The following is a 24,429-nucleotide window of genomic DNA, read 5'->3' as shown; positions in this document are numbered from 1 at the left end:
ATTTTGAAAATAAAATCTTACAAGTAAAATTCTCGTGTCACAATGTTAGTTACTGTATTCCTCCGAAACGGCTTTTGTCGATTTTCACCAAATTTTATATGCATATTATAATTATGGTCTGAGTATCCTAAGTAATAAAGGTTGTTCACCCTTAACATTTTTTCAGTTTAGTTATATATTTATACAAGTTTATCTTTTTTATTTATGTTACTAAATTTATTGACTTATTGATACTGTATATTAAACAAATAATATGTACAGAAAGATATAAAAGTAAAATATATAGTTTAAAACAATACTATATTTATTAAAATAAAATGTAATATATATGTGAAAACATTTATAAAAATAAAATAATACTTTTCACTTAACAGTATTTATATGGTAATACTTTTTGTCCTCATCACTGATTATATTAGGAGCCCCTGATAATGGGTCTTTGCCCTCATGTGACTTGGGGAACGCTATCACATCCCTTATAGACTCCGCATCACATGCTAATGTGATTAACCTGTCGATTCCTAGAGCAATACCAGCATGAGGTGGGCATCCACTTCGCAAGGCATTCAGAAAATGAGACAATTCGGCTGTATCTATGTTTAATATCTTTAATACTCTCTCTTGTAAATCTGCATTGTGTATACGAACAGATCCTCCACCTATTTCGTTGCCATTCATAACTATATCATATGCTAAAGACCTGACTTTTAAAGGTTCAGTGTCTAATAAATGCATGTCCTCTGGATGAGGAGCAGTGAATGGATGATGGCACGTTTCTAAACCGTTATCACCTTTAACAAACAGCGGGAAATCAACCACCCATAATGGTTCTACATTTTCTTTGACTTCCAGTAGATTCTTAGATTTTAATAGTCCGGCTATAGTTTCTCGTACTTCACCAAGACACATACAAACATCTTCAGCATCTCCTAAAGCAATAATAAATTTAGTATCATTTGAAATACTGCAAATTTTACTTTTGATTTCCTGTCCAAGCTCTTTTTCAATGTTTTCATGTAGTACAACTTTTGTATTATATTTCTTTCTTAGTTCACCTAACTTTTCTTTATACTTAGTACTGAGTTTATCTAATTTATTGTGGTATGGTAAAGCATATGCTCCGAAGTTCTCATTCATATCACTAAACATTTGTGTAATGTTCCTTAATTTTAAATCATAGGTTAAATTTGGTTTGTCACTCCCATAGTTTTCGATTGCATCTTTATATGTCATTCTTCTAAAGGGTGGTTTTGGTAGCTCCTTAACAAATGTTGCGTACAACAATTCTTCTATCATTGTTAAAATATTATTTAAATTTGTGAAAGATAATTCTATGTCCAGTTGTGTGAATTCAGGTTGCCTATCAGGTCTCGTAGTTTCATCCCGATAACATCTTGCAATCTGGAAGTATCGGTCGACACCACCAGACATCAGCATTTGTTTGAACTGTTGGGGACTTTGTACCAACGAGTAAAACAGTTCCGGGTGCTTTGTCGGTACTACAAACTCTCTAGCTCCCCCGGGAGTACGACAGAACAGTGTTGGAGTCTCCACTTCAACAAATCCATGCTGTTCGATAAGAAATCTTCTCATATTATGAAGCATGGCAGACCGCACTCGTAAGTTTTGCTGCATTTCAGGGAACCTCAAGTCAACATAACGGTGCTGTAGTCTCAGTTGCTCATTTGGTTTCTGGTAGCTTCTCAAATTAAACGGTACTTTGTCGGCGGAGTTTAGAATCTCTAGGCAGTCGATAACAACTTCTATATTGCCTGTCGACATAGCGCTATTTATCATGTCCTTTGGTCTTGAAATAACCGTGCCATCAATTTTAATTATTGTTTCGAGTGGAATTTTCGATATGTCGGTATTTGTATCGTTGACAACACACTGTACGAGTCCATATGAATCTCTTAACAGGAGGAATTTTGAAAGGCGCGAATACTGCACCCAACCACATAGGGTAACTTTCTTGCCTACGTGCACAGACCTCAGCTCACCACAAGTGTGTGTTCTGTATGTAAAAGTATTACAATCCGATACAGTTTGAGTGTCGTCTACTAAAATTTGTTTTGTGTCGTGTTTCATAGCGGTTATTGAAACATTTTTAGATGTTATTTGCAGCTGCTTTGTTAAACTGTGGTAGAATTTTTTGCTATGTACAGGTCTTATACAATTTGATGGATGTGGTAAAGTAAATATATTTATTATTCCATGCTTTCTCCGGCATAATGCGAAACTTCTTTGCAACATTGTCACATAGAGGTTACGTACTGAACGTCTAAATTTCTTTAAAACTAAATATATGCTTGAAGCTTTACGCTAGGCTTAATACGGAAATTAACTTTGATGCGTATTTATTTCATTAAAGAAAACACAACGGTAATACTTTTATAATAGATATGAAGTTTTGTTTTGATATTTATTATCAACTCAACTGTCATTGTCAAACTCAAATATGTCAAAACGAAGTGGTTTCCTAGTCTTAGATTCTTACTTTTTGGCATAAATAGTGTGAATAATGCATTTTATAACATTTTAATAACTTTCCGGTTTAAAATACCCTTTTGTTTTACCTAAAGTTATCTGTTATTTTTTTACTTTGCATTTTATGGGAATGTGTTGTCGTCATTAGGTTTAATGTAAAATACAAGCGAGCCGCATTCAGAAATCATTTTATTATTCTAAGTTTTCGTTTTTTTACTTGTATTTTTTTACTCTATTTATCTGCTTTGTAAATAGTTTGTTTTATTTTTTGTGCCTCAAACATTCAGATGTGTCAATTAGTTTTATTTTATAGTATGTACATCATTTAAACTTGCATTTCACTTTTAAATCGGGTGGATCGGTAGAAGACTGTAATGAGATATTAACTTAATTGTGTTGAGAAAACAATCAAAGACGAATAAAAAAATGAGAAAAATCCGACATAAATGTGTTCGCAATTGTGTTTGTATACAATATATAAAATAAATAATCTTTTTTTTCATGTTTTCGGTAATATATATTATCATTGTATTTATTTTGGAAACCCTTTGTTAATTTGATTGTTATTAATTGATGATTTTCCAAATAATTAAATCACAATACACCAAAATTCAAAATTATCTACTATGCAACATAGATAAGTATAAATATCTCACTGCCTTGTAATTGAAGGAAGCCATTAATAGGTTGATAATTCTGTCAGTCATTTGATGGCTGACTGGTGTAATTTACGCGGAAAAATGCCGTAATGCCCAGATAAGTGGTGCAAAAACACGAAATCGAAGAAAAAGTGCGGTGAAATATCGTTTCATTCGTAAATGATCTAAAAACTATTTTTTTTTTAAGATTTTCCAAACACGAAAATTGATGACAGTGACAATTTCAACTGTCAAAACTGATTACATTTTCTTGTTAGGAGTGAGTAATCTTTACTAATCTATGCTATGCAACTCCAACTTACTAAAACATAGTAAGCCTTGCGGTAGCGAACATTACAATAATTATATGGAAGATATATAGGTACCTTATGAATATAAGAATTTAGATAAATGTAAAGCAAGATACTGGGCCTAATGCTTTATTAATTATACGTGAAAATGATGGCATTAAAAAAAGATTTAATTAATTTCATTCGTTCATATGATTTTATATGTGATGTCGAACTTTATTTGCAATAATTTTAACAAAACATGTCTTACTCTAATACAATAACGTTATTAAGCAGAGTAATATTATAAATTGAGTATCAAATAAGTCATTATTCTAATAACACAAACTATTTTCTTGATCCAATTTACAACTTTTATTATTCCCGCGTAAAATACAAGTCTCGCGCCAAGCGCGTTCTTTTCCTTGTTTTATGATAATGCACACAATCGTATAACCCATACAGCCAATGATTATAAAATGGGCACTTATTATTATAAAAATAACACATCATGAATATAACACAAAATAATTAAATACAATACTATAATTAAATAATTTGAATATATTGCTAACAATTTATTCTTCTTCTTTCTTCTCTCACTGTCTGAGCTATGTCTGAGCATAGAATATAATAAATCATGTTAGAAACATAATAATAATTAGTAATAACTTTGTATTTATAGGCTTGGATTGTTCCGGACCTCATGAGTATTACGATTGCGGCAGTGAATGTGATAACGTGTGCGCAGATTATCCAGAACAGAGTAAAGAGAACTGTCCGATAGTAAATATTAGTTGCAAAAACAAATGCTACTGTGAGGACGGTTATGCACGAAACGACCGCAAAATTTGCATACCCATCAAAGAATGCCGTTAGTTATCCTACTTTACTTTAAAATTAACTCAAAATTATTATAACTTAAGTGCTTGTTATTTTACATAACTTATTTCTAACTTTTGGAAGACGTTGGAATGCTTGGAAAGTATCACAATTCGTATTTTAATACAAATTATTAAATTAATTGAATTAAGTACTTACTTTAATTTCTTAAAATTGTAAGACTTGCAAACATTCTCTAAATAATAAACAAACCCACTTAAAAATCTCGACTTTAAATTAACAATTACAATATAACTGTTCGATTTGTATTTTTGTCTACAGCTCCTCGGAACCAATGACCGGAACTGCGAAACGCTCCAGACTTCAATGAAACGGCTTGTTAAATGAAAATCTACGAGAACAGCTATCGTGATTCCAAATACAGTTTATTTGTTAACAAATAAATAAAACTGAAGTATATGCTTTTGAAATCATTTACCTACTACCCATTATTTGTAATTTTGTACGTTCCACATACCAAATATACTCTCTACTACCGAGGTACGCCCAAACAAAAAAGTCAGAAAAGTGTTTTGTAAAACCTCGGAGAAAGTAAAAAATATTCAAACATACAACATTATGTTTATTTGTGTGACATAAAATATGCATTCTATCATGCGGATATTTGAATACCAGAATGATTTTCACAATATACCTACATAGCTACCTAACTTACGTAATAATACTTACTTTACAGATTGCCTTTCTCTAGAGACCTACCAACTTAACTTGTTATTTCATTAAATAAGTCTAAGTCATCGTTTTTTTTATATATAATATAAGATAAGAGTAGCAGACGAGCATGCAGTCCACCTTATGGTATGTGGCTACTGCCGCCCATGGACATCTATAATCAACCCCAGTTAGGATTAGATATTCCTGCCTGAGGTCGGCCACAGATGCGCCGCTACCCCTGAGGACTAAGCTGAAAGGCCTCGGAAAAGTCTGTCTCCCTTACCACACCCTTCAAACCGAAACACAGCAGCGCCTAACACTGCTGTTATTAGGTAGTAAATATTAGGTGTGGCGGTGGTGCCGCCGGAGTCTAACCACAAAGGGTTCTACCACCTTCAAAAGTCAAAGACTAAGATGTCAAAAGTCAAGTCAAAGTCTAAGATGATATAGGTAAAATGATATAGCATGTAATGTAGGTGAGTACATACTTAAAAAATATGGGTCTACTAACTTTTACTTACTAGGATTTGTTGGAAACTTTAAAATATTTTCTACTAGCTAAAACCGGTTGACCAAAAGCTTCGCTTAATTAATGATTTTATATTTATGTATCTTTGTTTCAAGATTGGATTGTTCCGGACCTCATGAGTACTATGCTTGCGGTAGAGGATGCGATAACGTGTGCTCAAAACTCCTTGAACAGAGTCAAGACAATTGTCCTATAAGGAACATAAGGTGTAACGATGAATGTTACTGTGAAAAGGGTTATGCCCGGGACGCCCGCCTCGTTTGCATACCCATCAGTGAATGCCGTTAGTTAGTTTTTTATTTTTATCATCATCATCATCATCGTCAACGTCATCATTAACGTCCCACCGCTGGGCACGGGTCTCCTCTCATAATGAGAATGATTTGGACATAGTCCACCGCGCTGGCCAAGTGCGATGCTTACCTTCACCGTTTAGCAAGTGATAATTAATTTTTAATACGCAAATAACTTTGAAAAATCAGAGGTGCATGCCTGGGATTTGAACCTCGGACCCCTCGATCGACAAGCCGAGTTAACCACTAGGATTTCACTGCCTACACTTTTACTTTTATTGTATTACATAATCACTAACATTTATTTCTTCTGTCTATAAATATATTATTTATTTTTACTTGTATACGTTTAAAATATTGGCGCATTGCAGGTAGATACCTAAGTAGGTACCTATATACTTATATCATATTTAACATATGAAGACAAAGTAAATATAGGGATGGCTTAATATTTGACTGTTACTATATTTTTACTTACCTAAAACGAAAATATTCGTTTTATTATCATTACTTACCTTTCCGATTGTTTCAACTTGTTTTTATTTTTTCAACAGCTTCCCTTTGCACTTTACCTAATGAAGAATACACCGATTGCAAGAAAAAGTGCCCCCCAGATACATGCAACGCTCCGACGATAAGATGTATTCCTGATATGATGTGTATGCAAACCAAATTTCTTGAGGAAGAAAGAAGGAGGGCCTTGTGTTCCGCAATGCGAGTGTCAGGAACTACGAAACACTGACTTATGTAAAAATACCACTTGTAAGTCTCATTAATTGCTACTGTTCCTAAAATCCAGTTTATCTTAACAAATAAAGTAAATTGGAGAGAGATTTTGGGTTTGATTTTGATTAGTTAGGTATTTTCCAAAAATATTTGTAAATCCACTTTATAAATATTTTTTTGGTGGTTGTCCCATTTTCGGAGTATGTATTTATATCACCCTACGACATGAAATGTGAATTTATATTGAAATAATATTAATAATATTATACTATTATTTCTTATCGTTATTTCTTAAAATGTAATAACTGTTTAAAAAAATAATAAAAACATTATTTTTTATATTAAAGTAAGTTAAAATTAACTATCAACCTTCCTAAAATTACGCTACTATACACATTAAAAAATTTAAAAAATAATATACAAGAATATATTGATAGTGATATATTCTAGGATTTTAGGTACTGCGAAATTTGGCTGTGGGGTTTAAGATTTTCACTTATAAGCGTAAATATTACTTACATATTTAATTTGATATTACAATTTTTTCAACAGTTCCCCTATGCACTTTACCTAATGAAGAATACACAAGTTGTAAAATAAACTGCCCCTCTGATTTATGCAGTTCAGTAATATCAAGCTGTATTCCTGACGAAACTCCGTGCGAATCCGTCCGTCCGTGCAGGATGTGTTTGCAAACCAAAGTTCTTGAGGAAGAAAGGAGGGCCTTGTGTCCCGCAATGCGAGTGTCGGGAACTACGAAACACTGACTTATGTAAAAATACCACTTTTAAGTCATAACTGTTATTGTTTCTAAAATCCAACTTCCAATAAACAGTTAAAAATCCAGTTAATTTAAACAAAATAAATTGGAAAGTTTTGTTTTAGCATTACTATCTCTTTCACACCTACTACATGTACTTTTTCAATAAATATTTATCGAGCAGGTAGTAGTTATTTTTTAAGTTCCTATTAACTTAATGACTGAATTCAATACTTCATTTCATATTGTTATTTCTTGAAGTGAAAAATCTTTAGAAAATTTAACAAACATTTATATACTAAAAAAACTACTTAAGTTAAAACAATAAATATCAATCTTGCAACAATGACGCTGTATTAAAAATTTGAAAAAATAATATACAAAAAAATTAAAATGTTATTATATACTACTGCGAAATTTAGCCGTGGGTTTCAGATTTTCAGTAAACCGCACTTATAATTAATAACATATAATGAAATTGGCATTATGTTAAATTGTGAAAACCAACTTCGAAAAAAAGAGGGGATCTAGGTACGACTATATGTTTATGACCTTACATTAGTACTAATAGTACATGGTATAAAAAGGCATTTACAAAGGGTTTCACACTTTTTATAGGAAAAATAACATGTCTTGCAAAAATATAGTAGGACAATTTGCAATGGCGACGTGATTTATTTCTACATTCAGAGCGGACTAGCAGTTTTATGCAATGACATACTTTACAGTTACGTAAGAAGTATATTTGTTCAGATGGCAACCCTAATGTAGACCCGGAAGAGATTCAATATTTATATTTTTTTAGCAATAGTAGGTAGAATTTCAGAGCTTCCTACTCTTAATATTTACGGTAATTAAATTAAAAAAAGAATATACTAACATTCTAGCAACACTGAAAAAAAAACTAACGAGACAGTACGAGCCGAGGGAATATTTGAATTGACGTTACTACAAACTACTCACAAAACAGTTAAATATTTTTTAAAATAGGATTTTTCCCGAATAATAATGAGTCATTTTTTGCGACAAAAGCAGCGCAAAATCAAATTGACAAAATATTAATTTATTAAAAAGACAGCTACAGATAATAAAGCACTTGAGGTAGATAATGAGTCAAATATGTAAAGGAAGTAAAAATAAAAATGCAAAATTTCTTAACATGTTATTTTTTAATACAGTACATTCTCTCTGATTATACCTAGGTATAGACACAAGGAAGCACTGAAATTGGCAACTTTACATACAGATGTAAATACAGCCTTTAGTTCAAAGATCTAATTTTCGAATTCTTCAATATCTACAGCAAATTCAATCAACAGCTAGGTGAATGATAATCAAATTAACCAAAAGTTATAAGCATAACAAAATAAATGTTCTAATGGTAACAACTGAAAAATATTGCTAGTCAACTTACAAATTTTAAAGCAAGAGTCAAATTTGTCATGGAAAATGTAGTCAAATTTTCATTGAAATAAAAGTAAATAATTTCTACGAAATTAATGTTAATACAAACTAGTCACAAATTACAGTTACAATCCAAAATTTAAAAAGCTTCCTGCAAAAGTCCAAAAAAACGTAGTCATAAGTCAGTACCTAACAAGGTAATAAAGATTAATTATAAAGCTAATTATTACAACATGTGACTAATGTTTATCATTGGTCATGTATGTTGTACATAAAAATCAACAAAATACTAAACAAATTTAACATTATCACAATGCTTACCATTGTTCAATGTTACAGATTACCTATAATAAAATGTAAATAACAAATGTAAATATTGAAATCCTACTCTATATACACAGTAATAGATTTAAGATTTCTTTTAAAATATAAAGAAAAGAATTTAAATTCCCCACATAGTTGGAACAACTGGAACCGTTGATTGTGGCCTGTTGTACAGTGAAGCATTCATACAGTTATATGGGCTTACATAATTCGCAAGTGGTGGCGGCATCGGTGGTAAGATAGTGTGGTAAGTTGGTTGAAGAGCAGCAGGAGCCGAGCTCTGGATTAAATCTGCTCGCAACATCTGAAACAAATTATTCATTATGCTCAAAAATATATAAGTAATCACACTTTAAGTATTGTCATAGGAAGAATACTATTGAATTATCGATTTAAATCTTGTCAAGACTTAAACTAACCAGTCCTCTAAGTTAAATCTTCAAGTGGAAACATTAGCTTCAGATACAGCCCTGTTCTTATAAGAGTTGATTACATGTGCATGGGTTGAATCATCCACTTTAGGTGAACTGTATGGATGCATAAAAAAAACTTACCTTAATAGAATGCAAAGCAACTTCCGCAGCCTCGACATGAGCTTGCTGGAGGGAGTAGCAGGCTCTGGTCATCAGGGGCCCAAGACAACGAGGCACAGACAGCAGCGGCAGGCCTACTTGCGGGAGCTCCACACTGCCAATCCAAACTTCTGTGCCAGTAGGGTCTACATACTTCTGATATTCATACACTGGTGGTGCCCACATATACCTGCAATATGTAAAAAATATTGTATTAAGTTTACTAAATAATCCAAATATGCACAAAATGACTTATCATTACGCATAGCAAATGTAAGTAACAATTATGAATTAAAATGAGGGTACATTAGTCTTACCTTTTACACATTGCATCAAGCTTAGCTGGAGCCAATGTGTAATTTTCATGTGGCATGCCAAACCTAAGAGCTGAAGAGTCCACAGGTGAACAGCATTGGGATTCCCCAGCACATGCAGATCCAATACCCTCATCCTCCTTCGCACCAATCTCATATTCCTTCTTATCCAAGTGCTGTTTGTAAAGCAACAATGTTTGTGTCATATCCAAACTATTATTAAACTTAGCATTGCCCCTGCCTTGCTTCTGAATTCTGTACAATTCGCGATTTACTGGCTTAGCCCATCTTATTTCGATATTACTGCCATCTATATCTGCATTTTGCAACTTTGCCATTGCCAGCTCAGCATGTTCTCTTTTATAAAAATGTATAAACGCATAGTCATAGATTTTTTTAACCCTCTCTATTTTGTTTTCAACAGCAGTTTCGAATATAGTTTGAATGGTCTCAGGAGTGGTCCTAATTTGAAAGTTACGCGCATAAAGTACAGTCACCTACAAAAGAGGCAAGAGTTAAGTATGATAATGTTATAATAACAATCACAAGTGTCGTATCGTAATATTAAACTTTATAAACAAATTAGCGAGCGTCCAATGTTATATTTATAGTAAGTGAATATAAATAATTTTGCATTGAATAAAGTCACATCACTATAATAATAAAAAAAAATCGCAAGTTGTACTAGAAGTGAAATTACTGAAGAAAAAAATCTTACCCTCCGCATGTCCTCGTCATCAATTTCGGGCTCCGGTTCCGCCCAGTCCACCTGTACCTCTTGGTCCCAGAGCTTTACACAACCGGGAACCAGGGCGCGTCTGGCCATCGCGGCAGCCCTGTGGGATGTGAATTCCACGAAAGCAAACCCTCTATTCAGTCTTTTATCAAAGCAGTTCTTGTAAAGGATTATATCAACGATCCCGGATACCCGCTTCGATAGCTCTTCGTGAACTTCTTCCTTAGTCTTAGTCTTGGGGATGCTGCCGACGAAGAGGCGGCTGTTGTCCACGGACTTCACCACCCCTATGTTTCTACGGGGTCTTATCTCATAGCCGTTGAGTTGTCTCACCGCGGCGGTAGCTTCATTACGATTGCTGTACATAACGAAGGCATATCCCCGGTTAGAGCCCGAAAAGTCCATCATTAGCCGCATCTCGTATATTTTCCCGACGGTGGAGAATATTGGCACCAGCTCGTCTTCGAAGATTTCTCTTGGCAGCTTCCCGATGAAGACTTCGCAGCCTCTCTGGGGGGCCGGGCCGACCCAATCCGGCGGCGGTCCGAACTTCCGTTGTCCATTGTGCTGGACGATGGGGTAGCCAGTTTTTTTCATCAGGTCCAACAATTTAAAGGTCATCACGTTATTTGCTTGTTCCACCATTCTCGATCAAATGAAAATCAACGTTTTCCAATCAACTTATTATGTACGAAGTCCCAAATCAAACTAAACACCAACGGTGAAGAAGCGGCGCATCAAAGAGCCGGCGCCCTTTATACCTTTGTCGGAACCGACAAATACCCAAGCGGCGGTAGTGACGTAGTCGAAAGTTCGAAATTGGCGGTGAAAGAAAACTTTTTCGCACTTTTAAAATATACTTTAAATGTAATAACATTTTAATTCTAGATTTAATAGAATGTAACAAATATTTACTACAGTAAGCATTTTATTGTTTTTATAATAATCAATATCAATAGCTAATTTTAATTTTTTTTAAAGAAATTGAGTTGTTTAGTTTCCTTCATTTATGTCAAAACACAGGGGTGTTTTATTTAGAATATTTTATCAATAATTATTTATAAAACGTATTTAATATATGTTTTTGTTTTATGTAATTATTCAATGTTATTTCAGGATTTTCAAGTACGTTTTAATGTAACTGAGTATAAAGTTAATTGGCTGAATTTAATCATTTATCGGTTCAAAATTTGCCATATATTCTCTTGCTATTTAATACTAAGTTAATTAAATTGAATTATTATACTTTACCCGAGCTATAACGTCGTATAGCCAAATAAATAAAAACTTAATATGACAAAGTTCTTATTGAACTTCATAAAGTGTCTGCAGATGGCGCTGATCCGCTATTTTTCCATGTATCTTCCAGCTCGCAGGAATTGATTGTTTTATTTTGAAATTTACGCTAGTACATTTTGTTTTTAATAGTTATACTTTTCTATTGGCAATGTATTGTAGTGGCCAAGAAATACTTATGTGGTGTGTACTTCTTACGTCAAACAGTATAGCATGCTTAACATTAGAAACGTATGTGGTTGAAAAGATCCGATATTTTTGTGGTCACTGAAAAAACTGTTATCAGCCACGATTGACAAGACCTAACTAAATTTTTCAGCACTATTTTTGTCCCAGAGGACTGTTCGTGTGTAGGCAAAGAGTTTAGTAACCTGTGTGTAAGTCATCGAGGCGTTCCGGCTTAGGCCTCAGGAGTAGCGGCGCATCTGTGGCCGACCTCAGGTAGGACATCTAATCCTATCTGGGGTTGATTACAGATGTCCATGGGCGAAAGTAGCCACTTAGCATCAGGTGGACTGCATGCTCATCTGTTAGTCCTATATTATTAAAAAAACAGACTTTTTACCGTGCACGTAATGTATACACAAGAACAGGGTATTGATATGCATAAATAAATAATTTTTACACTCGTTTATCATTTTTAAATATATTTAATCCATCATCACAGTTAATACAAGTCACAATCACATTATAATATCTTAAAGTCTACACGATATACACATAAAAACATTCACTTATTATATAGGAATCGAGAATCTCAGATCTTACAAATCTAAACAGGATTGTTTTATGTGTAGTCCGCGCCAAACTGCTAGTTCATTCTGAAGTTGTTGCGAGCAGGTGTAGTCATATAATTTTCTATGGCGACGCGATTCATTTCTATATTCAGAGCGGACTAGAATTTTTACGCGGACTATACGTAAAAGAATGCATTATTATATATTATAATTATATACCACACAAATGTGTAAATTCTGGACGAAAAACAAAAACGACAGTGTACATATTATGTTTATTACCGTTTTTTTTTATTTTTGGAGTTTATTGGAGTTTACTCCTTAAGAAACGATTTGAGTTATAAGGCCCGGTACGGAAATTTTATGAGGAGTAAAATCAAGTGTAACACGAAAAGTTGAGGCGTAACGTAGAAAGAGACAAACATATATATCTGTAGGATTGAACGTGTAAAAGAATGAGATGGAATACATTACACAGCGTATCTCATTCTCGGGGTCTCCTCTTTGCGCGATACTTCGTAGTCTCACTGTATAGTTCACTACCTCCAGTCTGAGAGTTGAATGTGTGCGTATGTTTGTACGTGTGTGTTGCGCGCCTGCGTATTACGAAGTTCTGCCACAACTTGTATACTGCTGCCGAGTACAGGGTATGCATGCTGTATAATAAATGCATATAGTAGCATCTATTTTATACATCTATATACAACGTACATAAACAGCAACCTAACCATCAAGTTTTAATGTTTTTATTATTATTATTATTTATATTATTTTGTAACATACTTTATGTAATACGCATTATTGAAGTAATATAAATAATCCGAATAATTACAGATATATGTTTGTTTCTCTTATCATTTTAGCAGATGCGTTCATTTACCCTTTCTTTCTATTCGATATATATCATAATTATCGTTCGTAAGGAGTAAACTCCAATCGTGCGTCGTAGCTGACACACACACACTTTTTTTATTACACGACTATTGTACGACTTTTACTTATTTTGTTTAATTTTCATTTAATATCTTACAGTAATACTTCAAATTGGACAAATCTCTTAAGCTTATACTTCAACATAATATAATAGCAGATATTTTTATTTGTGCATATTTTAAATGCTTAATCCGATGAAAAACATGCAAAAAGCTTGTTTTGTCTGAAATTAACGACATGTATAATTACAACTTTTAAGACATACACTACCCTGCAAAATCAAATGATAATATTTAACAGTGAAAACTTTTATGAAAAACGTTTATAAACTAAAAAAAAACATAAAAAAGTGGACGGTGAACATTTGCAAAATAATCTTACTTTCTTCAAGTTGATTCTCAACTTAATCTAAAATTAAATATACTGCAATCACTGTTTATTAATACCAAACAATGAATAGAAGAAATTTTAAAGCACTGTCGATTAAAAAATAATAATAAGAAAACACTGCTTAGAAAGGCTGTGTGAAGGATATTATATATCGAGAATATTATTATCAACTAATAGTAAAAAATTTGGAATGCAATCACACACGTCGGCCTGTACTAAGTTCCTTATTTTAGGTGTTTCGATCTGGTGGCAAACAAATATTAAAATTGTCAATTTGTAAGTGTCCAGTGGGTCTATGCAAAATAAATATATTTAATGTACAACCCTTGAAAAAATTAACGTCCTATGCATAGATTAGTAAAGATTACTCACTCCTAACAAGAAAATGTACCCAGTTTTGAGAATTGAAATAGTTGCGTAAAAAAGTTTTGCCACGTCTCCGTGCTAAAATGTTCCTAAAATATTTGAAATAATTATTTATTTATTATGTAAATTACGCAGTATTAGTTATTTATTCGTAAATTTTCTCTAAAAATGTTTTTATTTGTCAAGAATTCAAAAAAAGAACTTACTAATAAGCCGTTTGTGGCTTCATTCAATTTCAAGGCGGTAAAAGTATCTTTACTAATCTATGGTCCTATGTAAAAAATAAGAAAAGCTTTGTGCGAAAAGCCCGTTTGCCTTGTCATTTTAAGAATATAGTTAGACATACTTTTCCGTGTGTGGTGGTTTTTGAAAACAGCTGTATTCTTGTCATGTGTTAAATATTGAATAATATAATCATTAAAATTTTCCACTATTTAGGTAGTTTTGAGAACCTGGCAACATTTTAATTGCCAGTGCTGCCCCTACCGTTCTCACGGAAAAGTTTGTCGGAATATATCAACATGATGAATATGTTTAAAACGTCAACATTTTTATTATAATCTTATTTGGATATCAAATACTTGATTCAATAGATCTGTATTTTATTTTAGCCTAATTACATATTCAATAAGCATTTTAAGTCAGTTTACAATTGCACTTACTTATAAATAACACAGAAAAGACATCTATACATTGATTACAATAACAATAACATTTCCTTCATTTGAAATATTTCACTTTTAAACATATCTTCTTCATAGTTCTCCAACAATTTCGTAAAACCTCCACCACATTATCTCCTGTTCAATTTGACTTAGTAACAATCTTATATTGGTATTAATATAATATTTTCAAAAAATATGTCATGATAGCGTAGGTTTAAATATGAGACATTATTACAACAGACGCATTGTAATGTTATTTCGATTACATTATAGCAATAAAACGTCTTTATTTTATAATTTCAATCAAAGAACAATTTTGCAATTTTTTGCACATGCATTATTATTATTCTCCGTTACTTTAGCCAATAACAATTCTAATGTAACTGTCGAATATATAAAATAGACCCGAAACTCAATAGTTTTTAAGTCTAACACCAGCGCTTATTTTTATTTTTTAAAGTAGAACTTCTTCCATTATCTATTATTTCATCTCCTAACCCCCTTTAAGAAACAATCTATAAATTTTCCTTCTGTGTTTATTTTATCTACTCAATATTGGCGTTAGTTGGATATTTGAAGCAACCTTCCAAAATTTCAGAGGACATAAGCTATGACACCATAGTAGAAGACCAGTGTGAGATAGGTACTAGATCACACTCTGACACTATATCAGTGTTGAGTTGGCATTAAACCTTGTTGGGTGGTTACTAACATAGAAGGGGTAGACGTAGGACTATAAATAATCATCATAATCAATGTATTCAATATTATACCTACCGAAAAGGACATTGACATTGATATTTGACGATCCCTTCATATTCGACATTATCAAGTTGCGATCTTTCGATCAAATCGGATAGATAGATTATTAATAACGGGCGTAACTAGACCAGTCTATAATGGGCACTAGACCAGTATCTAAATCAAATTAGGGTGGGCACTGTCCAATTACAAAACCCCCCCTACCCCTAATGACACCAATACATTACATCTCAGAGTGTTCCATAGCCTTGTTATCGTAGCCCCTCGCAGTTGTGACAGAAGCGGCATCAGTATCGAAGCTGGCATCACTATCCACCTCCACGACCCAGGGTTGCTTCTCCGCTGAACAGAACAGCCCGTACACTATCGCACCGACCAGGTATATCATGCTCGATATGAAGAACACGAGACGCCATTGTTCCGCTGTCTGGAATGTATAAAAACATATATTATTATCAGATTTACTCGCGTTGAAAAGTATAAATATTATGGAGATTTCAGTGCGGAACCAGGGTGGGTTACTACCATCTCTTAACACAATATTATTTTAATCATACTTTTTCTTTTTTGGCAAGAAATTTAACTTTTTAAGTAAAATATGACAATTTCAGTTGGTTTTACACAATGGATAAGCGAAAAATTAATAGGGGTTTAAGTTTGTCCAACTGTGTATGACGGAATATTTTACTATTCTAAGGAGGAAATAAAACTTTCCTGAACTATGATGAATTTTGAAAGATGGTGGTAGGCCCCCTGAACTTTTTTTACAAGTAGGCTACGAGTTGCCACTTTTAACATCATTATATTATATATTATATATATATATATATATATATATTATATTAGGGTTTATCTCATTAATTTTTGTATGATTTGACGAAAGGTTGCTATCCTTATTAAGTGTCACTGTTTGTCACGGGACACTGTTTCGTACGACTCCTTAAGGTTTAACATGCCCTCCGAAGCACACAAGCTGCCTGAACCACAGAGGGCTTTACCACCTTCAAAAATTTTTATAGCTGACTAATGAGTGCATACCTTATCAGTAACAATGGATCCTGCGAGTGGCGGTGAGATGATGCCGGGCAATGTGGCGATGGTGTTTGACAAACCCATCAGTACACTGGCGTGCGGCGGGGCGATGTCCAAGTGATTCACACTGGAAAGTGTTAGAAAATTTGCTTCTTACGTTCGTTATGAGAGTAAAATAAATAAGTAAACAATGCTTTTTACCCTCATAGCCCTATACTAGGAATTTTCTTGTATCGTGGTTGCCATGGACACACAAAGACGGATACACTAACATCCAAACCCAGATGAGAAATCTAAATTCATTATTTAGATATCTCTCTGACCGGGGATCGAACCCTGAATTCACTGCGTATCAGACTGGTATGGTGACTGTTTCGTCACGGGGGTAATCATAGATAATAATAGTAAACACAGTGATAATCTATTTTATTTTATTATTTTATGTTGTTTACCTGAAACCAGACCACGCGAAGCCTCCCAGACCGACGGCTATTGTGAGACAGACTACACAGCCCACAACAGTCGTCGCATAACCGGCTGCGATCATAAATATAGTCTGAAATAAATAAAATTTATATGAGAAATATTAAAAACAACATTTTTACAAACTACTATCATAGGACAGAAAAAGGCATAAATGTGGTATTTTCGAAGTTTCTGAGACGATCAAATTCACATTCAAGCGATTTTTTGGCAATGTCATGGATTTCTTCTTCGCTTTAAGATAGAAATATCACTATCTCTCTTTAATTTCCTCTCTTATCTATTTTACAACATCATATATAGAACATCTCACTATAATATTTTTAATTGACACCTGCCCAATATCAGCTATCCCTTGCTTATCCGTTTTAAAACACTCTGTATTGTGTTTGCTACTATCATTATATTTCTTATTATAACACCAGAATTGTTTACCTGAATTGTTTTGACACATCCTACATAGTGTTCACTAGTATAGTCCACACCAAAGTTCTAGTCCGCTCCGAAGTTGTTGCGCGCATGTGTAGTCAGAGCGCCAATGCGGTGCAACACGACTACAAGTGTATACTCCATGGCAACTGTAAGGGCACACTAACGCAGCTATGTACCCGTGGGTGGGAGCGAGGATTGGACGGGTGAGGAAGGGTCTTGCGCTGTCTTCGTCCATACTAACAGTTTGGCGCGGATATAATATAGGAGTAGCAGACGAGCATGCAGTCCACCTGATGGTCAGTGGCTCCTGCCGCCCATGGACATCTGTAATCACCCCAGATAGGATTAGATATTCCTACCTGAGATTGGCCACAGATGCGCCGCTACCCCTGAGGACTAAGCTGGAACGCCTCGGAAAGATATAACTCTACCACTATTATATTTTTATAGACTTCAAAATAGGAGCTTCTGTACTCGACCGCTATGTATGTATGTATATTTATATATCCGCGATGATCTCAAAAACTACTCATTCAATTTGGATGGGGTTTTGTTTATTTGAAAGCTTATTAACCACCTGTGCAATAAAAGCGCCACAGTTGAACAGTTTCCGTATGTTAGTGCGGGACAGTACGCCTTTCCGTAAACACCAGTCCGCGAGATGACCGGCCACTTGCAGCACCACTGCCATCGCTAAGTACGGAACTGCTGATAGCCAACCTGTCTGCGACGTCTCGAACTTGAATACATCTGAAATATTATAACAATTATTTTTTTTTATTTTATTTTGTTTATTTATTTGTTTTTTACTACAAAGTCACATTTTATACATACATACATTAATTAATATTTGTTTATAAGGATTATATTGTTACAGAATTGTATCACGTGTAAATCACGTAATCATTAAATGTTTTTGTAGTATATATGTACTTCTCCTGTGTCCGAAGGTGAGCGTAAGTAGCTTCAACACAGTTTTATAACTATAGCAGCTGTTAACGATATTAAGTTTGCTTGTATGTATACAGGTATATGATAATGATGAATAAGTCTTTTGAAATCTTTTTGATTAAATGCCATGTATGTTTTCCAGTGGCGGACTAAGGTCGGAGGCCCGGGGTGAAGGCCCCCAAAAGTGTAAAAAGTTTATTTGATTTTACAAAATGACAAACGTGTCATAAAATTATTCGCCTGTGATTCGGTGACCTCTTTTTTTTGGTTCATTGGTACACATTTCATAGATTGTTTGATTCTGACGACCTTTTTTTAGCAACTGTGTTTGGATGCCCCCAGGATCGGAGGCCTGGGGCGGACCGCCCCTTCCACCCCCCTTAAGCCGCTAGAGGTGTTTTCTAAATTGCGTTTAATTATTAAGAATGGTTGTCGAACCCTCTGTGGTTCGACTCCGATGGCACCACTGCTACACATATTCCTAATATGCGTGGCAATGATGTCAAGCGCTGCTGTGTTTTGGTTTGAAGGGTGTAGTAAGGGACACATACTTTTTTGAGACGTTTCAGCTTAGTCCTCAGGAGTATCGGCGTATCTATGGCCGATCTCAAGTAGGAATTTAATCTTATCTGGGGTTGCTTACAGATGTCCGTGGGCGGCAGAAGGCAATTACCTCTCCCTGCTACTTTTATATTATGATAAAAAATCTTAAAAAGGTAATATTCCTAACAACTAACTAACAATCTAATAAGAATATACCTATTTATTTTGTTTACCTTGCATGAAAGTAGGTAGGAAGGTCAGTAGCGTATAGAAGCCCCAGTTCTCACTGAAGTGCGCCATAACAATTGCCCAGACGGGAGCCGACGTGAGCATGGCGCGCCATGGGTGACTGATCTTAGACCCTTCCACCGCTAACGTGCCACGGGAATCCTGGAAACAGTTCATCAAATCATATCAATACCTACAATATACACGTTGAAATCCAGCTTGGTCCTCAAGGGTAGCAGCGCATCAAATCAATTTTTTTATTCAAAATAGGTTCAGTACAGAGCGCTTTTTGTCAATACATCTGGCACCACTTCACAAGGTGTTTCGTTATGAAGAAGAAGCGGCGAAAGAAACTCTATAAAAGTGTGGCCATCTGTGTCCGACCTCTGGTAGGAATACCTAATCCTATCTGGGGTTGATAACACATGTCCATGGGCGGCAGTAGCCACTTACCATCAGGTGGACTACATGCTCGTCTGCTACTTCTATATTATAAAAAAATAAAGACCAAATTACCTGTATATATTTTAGTTCGGCCGGGGTGATATGAGGGTCCTTTTCGGGAGACTCCTTAACGACTAGCCACCATATTGTAGTCCACACTAATCCCATTATACCTGAAATTTATGTGTAGGCAAACATTAAAAATATGTTAATGTTTAAAACTGACACCTAGCACAGTATTACAGATATTACTAGCTGACCCGGCAAACGTTGTGTTGCCATATAAATAAAAAAAAGGTTAAGGGTGAACAACTTATCACTTAGGGGTATGAAAAATAGATAGTAGCCAATTCTCAGACCTACTGAATATGCATATAAAATTTGGTGAAAATCGGTAAAGCCGTTTCGGAGGAGAACGGTAACTAACATTGTGACACGAGAATTTTATATATAAGATTAATTTTACACGACTGTGGAAGTTGTCGAGCGTATGTAAGTATGTCTTATTCTTTAGCATGCCTTGCAGCCAAAACGGCCAGACGGATTCTAACATATGTGAAGTTGATGGATTCGTCTAAATTGTGGGAGTGATGTAGGCTATATTTTTAAACAGTTGTATTTTTTGGTATTTTAGAATAATTTTATAGTTATTTATAATCAGAATTAATAATTGATCCTGACGTCGTATCAGGCATGTTGCTAGACCTAGGTTGAAATGCTGTTATACATGTGTCTCTATTTCCTTGAAAACCTTTATTTTGTTAGTAGCTGTAATACTTCAACATACGTAGATAAAAAAATATTTAATCATTATTTATATTTGTACTATTTTTTAATATTGTCATGGCACTACTTTCCAATACGTAAATCACTTAGCTTAAATCAGCAACATGTAGATGCACTCACAAATTCCAAGACCTACGAACACATTAGACTCACCAAACACATAGAATATCCCCGGCCAGCCGGTGTAGTGTGCTAGGAGGGAGCATATCGGCATAGATACAACAGTGCCGACATAACTCCCACTGAAAGCGAACGTTGCTAGCCGAGCACGCTCCTCACTCGGTGCCCATTGAGACCACACTGCGTGGATGCAGGGGTAGGTTACACCCTGGAATTTAAAATATTAATTAGGGATATGAAAAAAGTGAATTTATGGATAAACGGAAAAAAAACAATTGTTTGGTGTATTTAGTACCAAGAAAAAACTGGTAGTGGAATTATTAAATAATTTCACTTTTATTCCTTCAACCTGTTGACATTTTCAAATAACTTACAAAAAGCTACACTGGCATAACAAAGCCTCATTTACACATATGTAAGTTTAAAGGAAAATAATAATACACCAAGAGGATGTATTTTAACACAACACTGCCTAACGTAACTTCTCTCAAGTCTTCGGTAGACGGCGATATTTTACTCTTGACGCATTAATTTCGTTGTAATATTTGTGTTTTCGAATTTTAGGATTCATTTACATCATATGACGTATCGGACCGATGTCGTGACGGATAAAAAGTATTATTTTATACAATGTGTATTGTCGTATTTATATCTACCGAAACAACCGTGCCCGTGCCCGTGGTGTGCCCGTAAAAATTTTTGCGTAGGAATTATTTTGTCTGTTAACGGCTCGTGTCTGACACGTTAAATGTCTGTAGATATTAAAGGGGCCTTGTAAATATATAATACCTATACCTTTAGGAAGATGTATATAGAGATTCTTTACCAACCTCAAATAATCCTTCGATCACTCTAACCGCAATCAACAGGGCGGTGCTTATGTGTGCGAGTGGCGGCGTAAATAAAGTCAGCAGGGACGTGGTGCCGATACCTATCGCGAACATTCTGGAACATAAACATGCATACACAGCATGCATATATTATTTAATTTTAATAAATACGTAAAATTATTAGAAATTAATTATCACGTGCGGTAACGGTGACGGAAAACGTCTTCATGTGGAAAATTGCATACCTGAGAGACTTAAGAAAAAAAAAGGTTCTTAAAGGTGAAGTCTACCAATACACACTTGGCCGGCGCGATGGACTATGGCCTAATCCTTCTCATTCTGAGATGCTTAGTAATGGGGCAGGAATGGGTTGAAGACCAATATGTCAAATAATGAAGTTAGTTATTTCTTTCTTCATTAATTTACTATTTCGTGTGTATACTAAAAGCAGTGATAGCCCAGCGGTGGACACTCGACCACTTGGTTTATGCATTTTAGAAAACATCTTGAATTATAGTGGTTATACAATACACAACTCTGTAAAAATTCAAGTGTCTATCTATTACGGGTCAATATATAGAGGACAGGAAAATTTATAAATTTACTTACAAATTTATAAATTTTCCTGTCCTCTATATTTTTATTTACAAATATTTTTCTACTTTAACATTTTAAGGTTTATTTATTTTATTTTAATTAGGGTTTATTTTTTTGTGGCAAGTGAAATGACTTTACAACCTTAGTGGATTTATAATACGCTTTACACACTTGTTTGTACAATGATATGCATATAAATATTTCAAATATATGAATATAATGTATTAATGATAAGATATTTCAATTGGTAAACATGAGAGGCTATGAATACATTACGTCACCTCTAAATATGACACCTTTAGCAATAAAGTATCACACGTGCTTAAATTATTCGCGAAAAATAATTTTATTATAATAAATTATTCATACGAGTAGGAAGACCGCTCGTATAATTTTCATTCTTAAAATTGTTACACAGGGTGAACTTTTCAAATAGGCCCTCAGGGCCAAATCCTAAACTATAAGGATTAGCGAAAAATGCTGAAACGAGTTACGAGGCCAATTTTGATAAAAACTACTCCATCAATCGTTTTTATGATATCTTTTTTCCTAGACGGGAATCGGACGAGTTCATTTAGAAAAAAAAAAATACATCCTCTAAATTATTCTACTATTTGATAGTGTTGTTTTTAAGGATCAAATTCTAGGAAGAATAGAATTTTTATAAAGTTTAGTAAATATTTATTTGAAAAATCCTAGAGCATTTTTAAAGTAATTTAACATTAAGATTTTCCAGCAAGTATGAAATACCACTTAGGATGTCGGAGATTGCATCATTACAAATTACAATACCGGTCTCGGAAATCCATTCGTTGCGGTAATTTTTCACATAATTACACCAATGGGGATGTACTCGTAACACAATAGAGACAGATAAAGAAAATAAATAGACTCCTAATGCAGGATGTACACTATCAGGTCACTTCAGTCACATGAATCTTATGTAAAGAGTCTTTAAAAGATAAATTCTTTGAATCTCCCAATGTGAATGTAAAATCGTATGCTCACATTACCACGCATAATGCATTAAAATACGTTACGTAGTGGCGTATTGCCGGTGTCGGAATCCAAATCTTCGGTCGGTAAAAATAACTAATTCTCTGCTCTCGGATTGACCAGTTTCTTTTATACGAAATATACATAAGGAGTCTATATCACTTCATCGTCTTAAACTACATGTATGAACGAAGATTGTAATGATAAGCGAAATATATGCGTGCATTCAAACAATTATTATTGTTAGTGTGCTTTGTGAAAAGGAACGAACCTGTTACCTCCTATTTTAGCTGCAAGCCACCCGCCTGGGAGCTGAGTCACGAGGTACCCATAGAAGAATGAGCTCAGCACAAGACCCTTCGTCTGAGAAGTCCAGTCGAATTCGGGAACCTGGAAAAATTAAAACAAAGGTTTAATAATAATCAAATTAATTGGACCATATTTAATAGTGAAATATCTTTTTGTATTTCGTCGTTGAAACAAAGGTTTAACAATCAATTAATTGTATCATTTTTAAAGTGGCTGATATTTTGTATTTCGCCATTGACACAAAGGTTTAATAAATCAATATAATAATAATCAATTAAATGGACCATTTTTAAAATGACTGATCTTTTTGTGTTTCGGCGGCAAGGGAAGTTTGGTTAAAGGGGGAATGTAGGAATAGAATAGTATAATTACAAATTAAATTCATTGAGTTTTTAGAGGAAGCAAGTATATACTAGAAATAGGACATTTTGTAGTACGTCTGCCTCGACTGCCCCTCACAAAATCATCGTTTTTTTTTCATTCGTATTATGTATTATCGTATTTCGTTACAAATATCATGTACAATATTGTAATTATCATAATATGTCGCACAAGATCATTTTATCATTTCGAAATTATGAAACAAATCTATACTAATATTATAAAGAGGAAAACTTTGTTTGTTTGGTTGTAATGAATAGGCTCAAAAACTACTGGACCGATTTTAAAAATTCTTTCACCATTCAAAAGCTACATTTTCCATGAGTGACATAGATTATATTTTATATGAAATATATTTGATACAAACATTTTGGGGCGGTACAAAGTTCGCCAGGTCAGCTAGTTAACCATAAAACGCTTTTAGCCAATTTTCAAATAATACTCATAGGATAAAACATAATCTTCAGGCCTCTGCCGTAAAACTGTTCAAGAGATTGCCTATAAACATAAGATTTGAC

At 34.1% G+C, this 24,429-nt stretch overlaps 2 protein-coding genes and 1 long non-coding RNA gene across 4 annotated transcripts in view; 1 reads left to right on the top strand and 2 right to left on the bottom strand.

Moving 5' to 3' along the window:
* Positions 1-286: 286 nt before the first annotated feature.
* LOC140751147 (aspartate--tRNA ligase, mitochondrial-like) lies at positions 287-12,418 on the bottom strand. Its single transcript, XM_073085017.1, has 5 exons — positions 10,613-12,418; positions 9,898-10,391; positions 9,563-9,770; positions 6,090-6,108; positions 287-2,060 (listed from the first exon to the last, which is right to left on the bottom strand). Exons 1-5 carry the CDS (start codon positions 11,273-11,275, stop codon positions 364-366), a joined length of 3,081 nt encoding a protein of 1,026 aa, XP_072941118.1. The 5' UTR covers positions 11,276-12,418; the 3' UTR covers positions 287-363.
* On the top strand, positions 5,432-6,447 carry LOC140751148 (uncharacterized). Its single transcript, XR_012103276.1, has 3 exons — positions 5,432-5,448; positions 5,597-5,784; positions 6,349-6,447. It is a non-coding gene; the product is annotated as an uncharacterized LOC140751148 (long non-coding RNA).
* Positions 12,419-13,628: 1,210 nt separating the features above from the next.
* The window catches only part of MFS9 (major facilitator superfamily transporter 9), a 48,105-nt gene continuing 37,304 nt past the window's right edge, over positions 13,629-24,429 (bottom strand). For both annotated transcript variants that reach the window (XM_073084183.1, XM_073084182.1), the window contains exons 3-11: positions 23,493-23,611; positions 21,629-21,743; positions 20,832-21,006; positions 19,965-20,065; positions 19,454-19,610; positions 18,304-18,476; positions 17,264-17,367; positions 16,818-16,938; positions 13,629-16,206 (exon numbers count right to left, since the gene is read on the bottom strand). In XM_073084183.1, coding sequence (XP_072940284.1) covers positions 16,003-16,206; positions 16,818-16,938; positions 17,264-17,367; positions 18,304-18,476; positions 19,454-19,610; positions 19,965-20,065; positions 20,832-21,006; positions 21,629-21,743; positions 23,493-23,611 — 1,269 coding nt within the window. In that variant the 3' untranslated portion in view covers positions 13,629-16,002. The remainder of the gene's footprint in view (positions 16,207-16,817; positions 16,939-17,263; positions 17,368-18,303; positions 18,477-19,453; positions 19,611-19,964; positions 20,066-20,831; positions 21,007-21,628; positions 21,744-23,492; positions 23,612-24,429) is intronic.

Source organism: Epargyreus clarus, unplaced genomic scaffold, assembly GCF_041222505.1.
Source record: "Epargyreus clarus isolate Ecla_fem2 unplaced genomic scaffold, WU_Ecla_fem_2.2 ptg000021l, whole genome shotgun sequence".
NCBI classification, from domain to species: Eukaryota; Metazoa; Arthropoda; class Insecta; order Lepidoptera; family Hesperiidae; genus Epargyreus; species Epargyreus clarus.
This window is presented reverse-complemented; position numbering and strand designations above follow the sequence as displayed.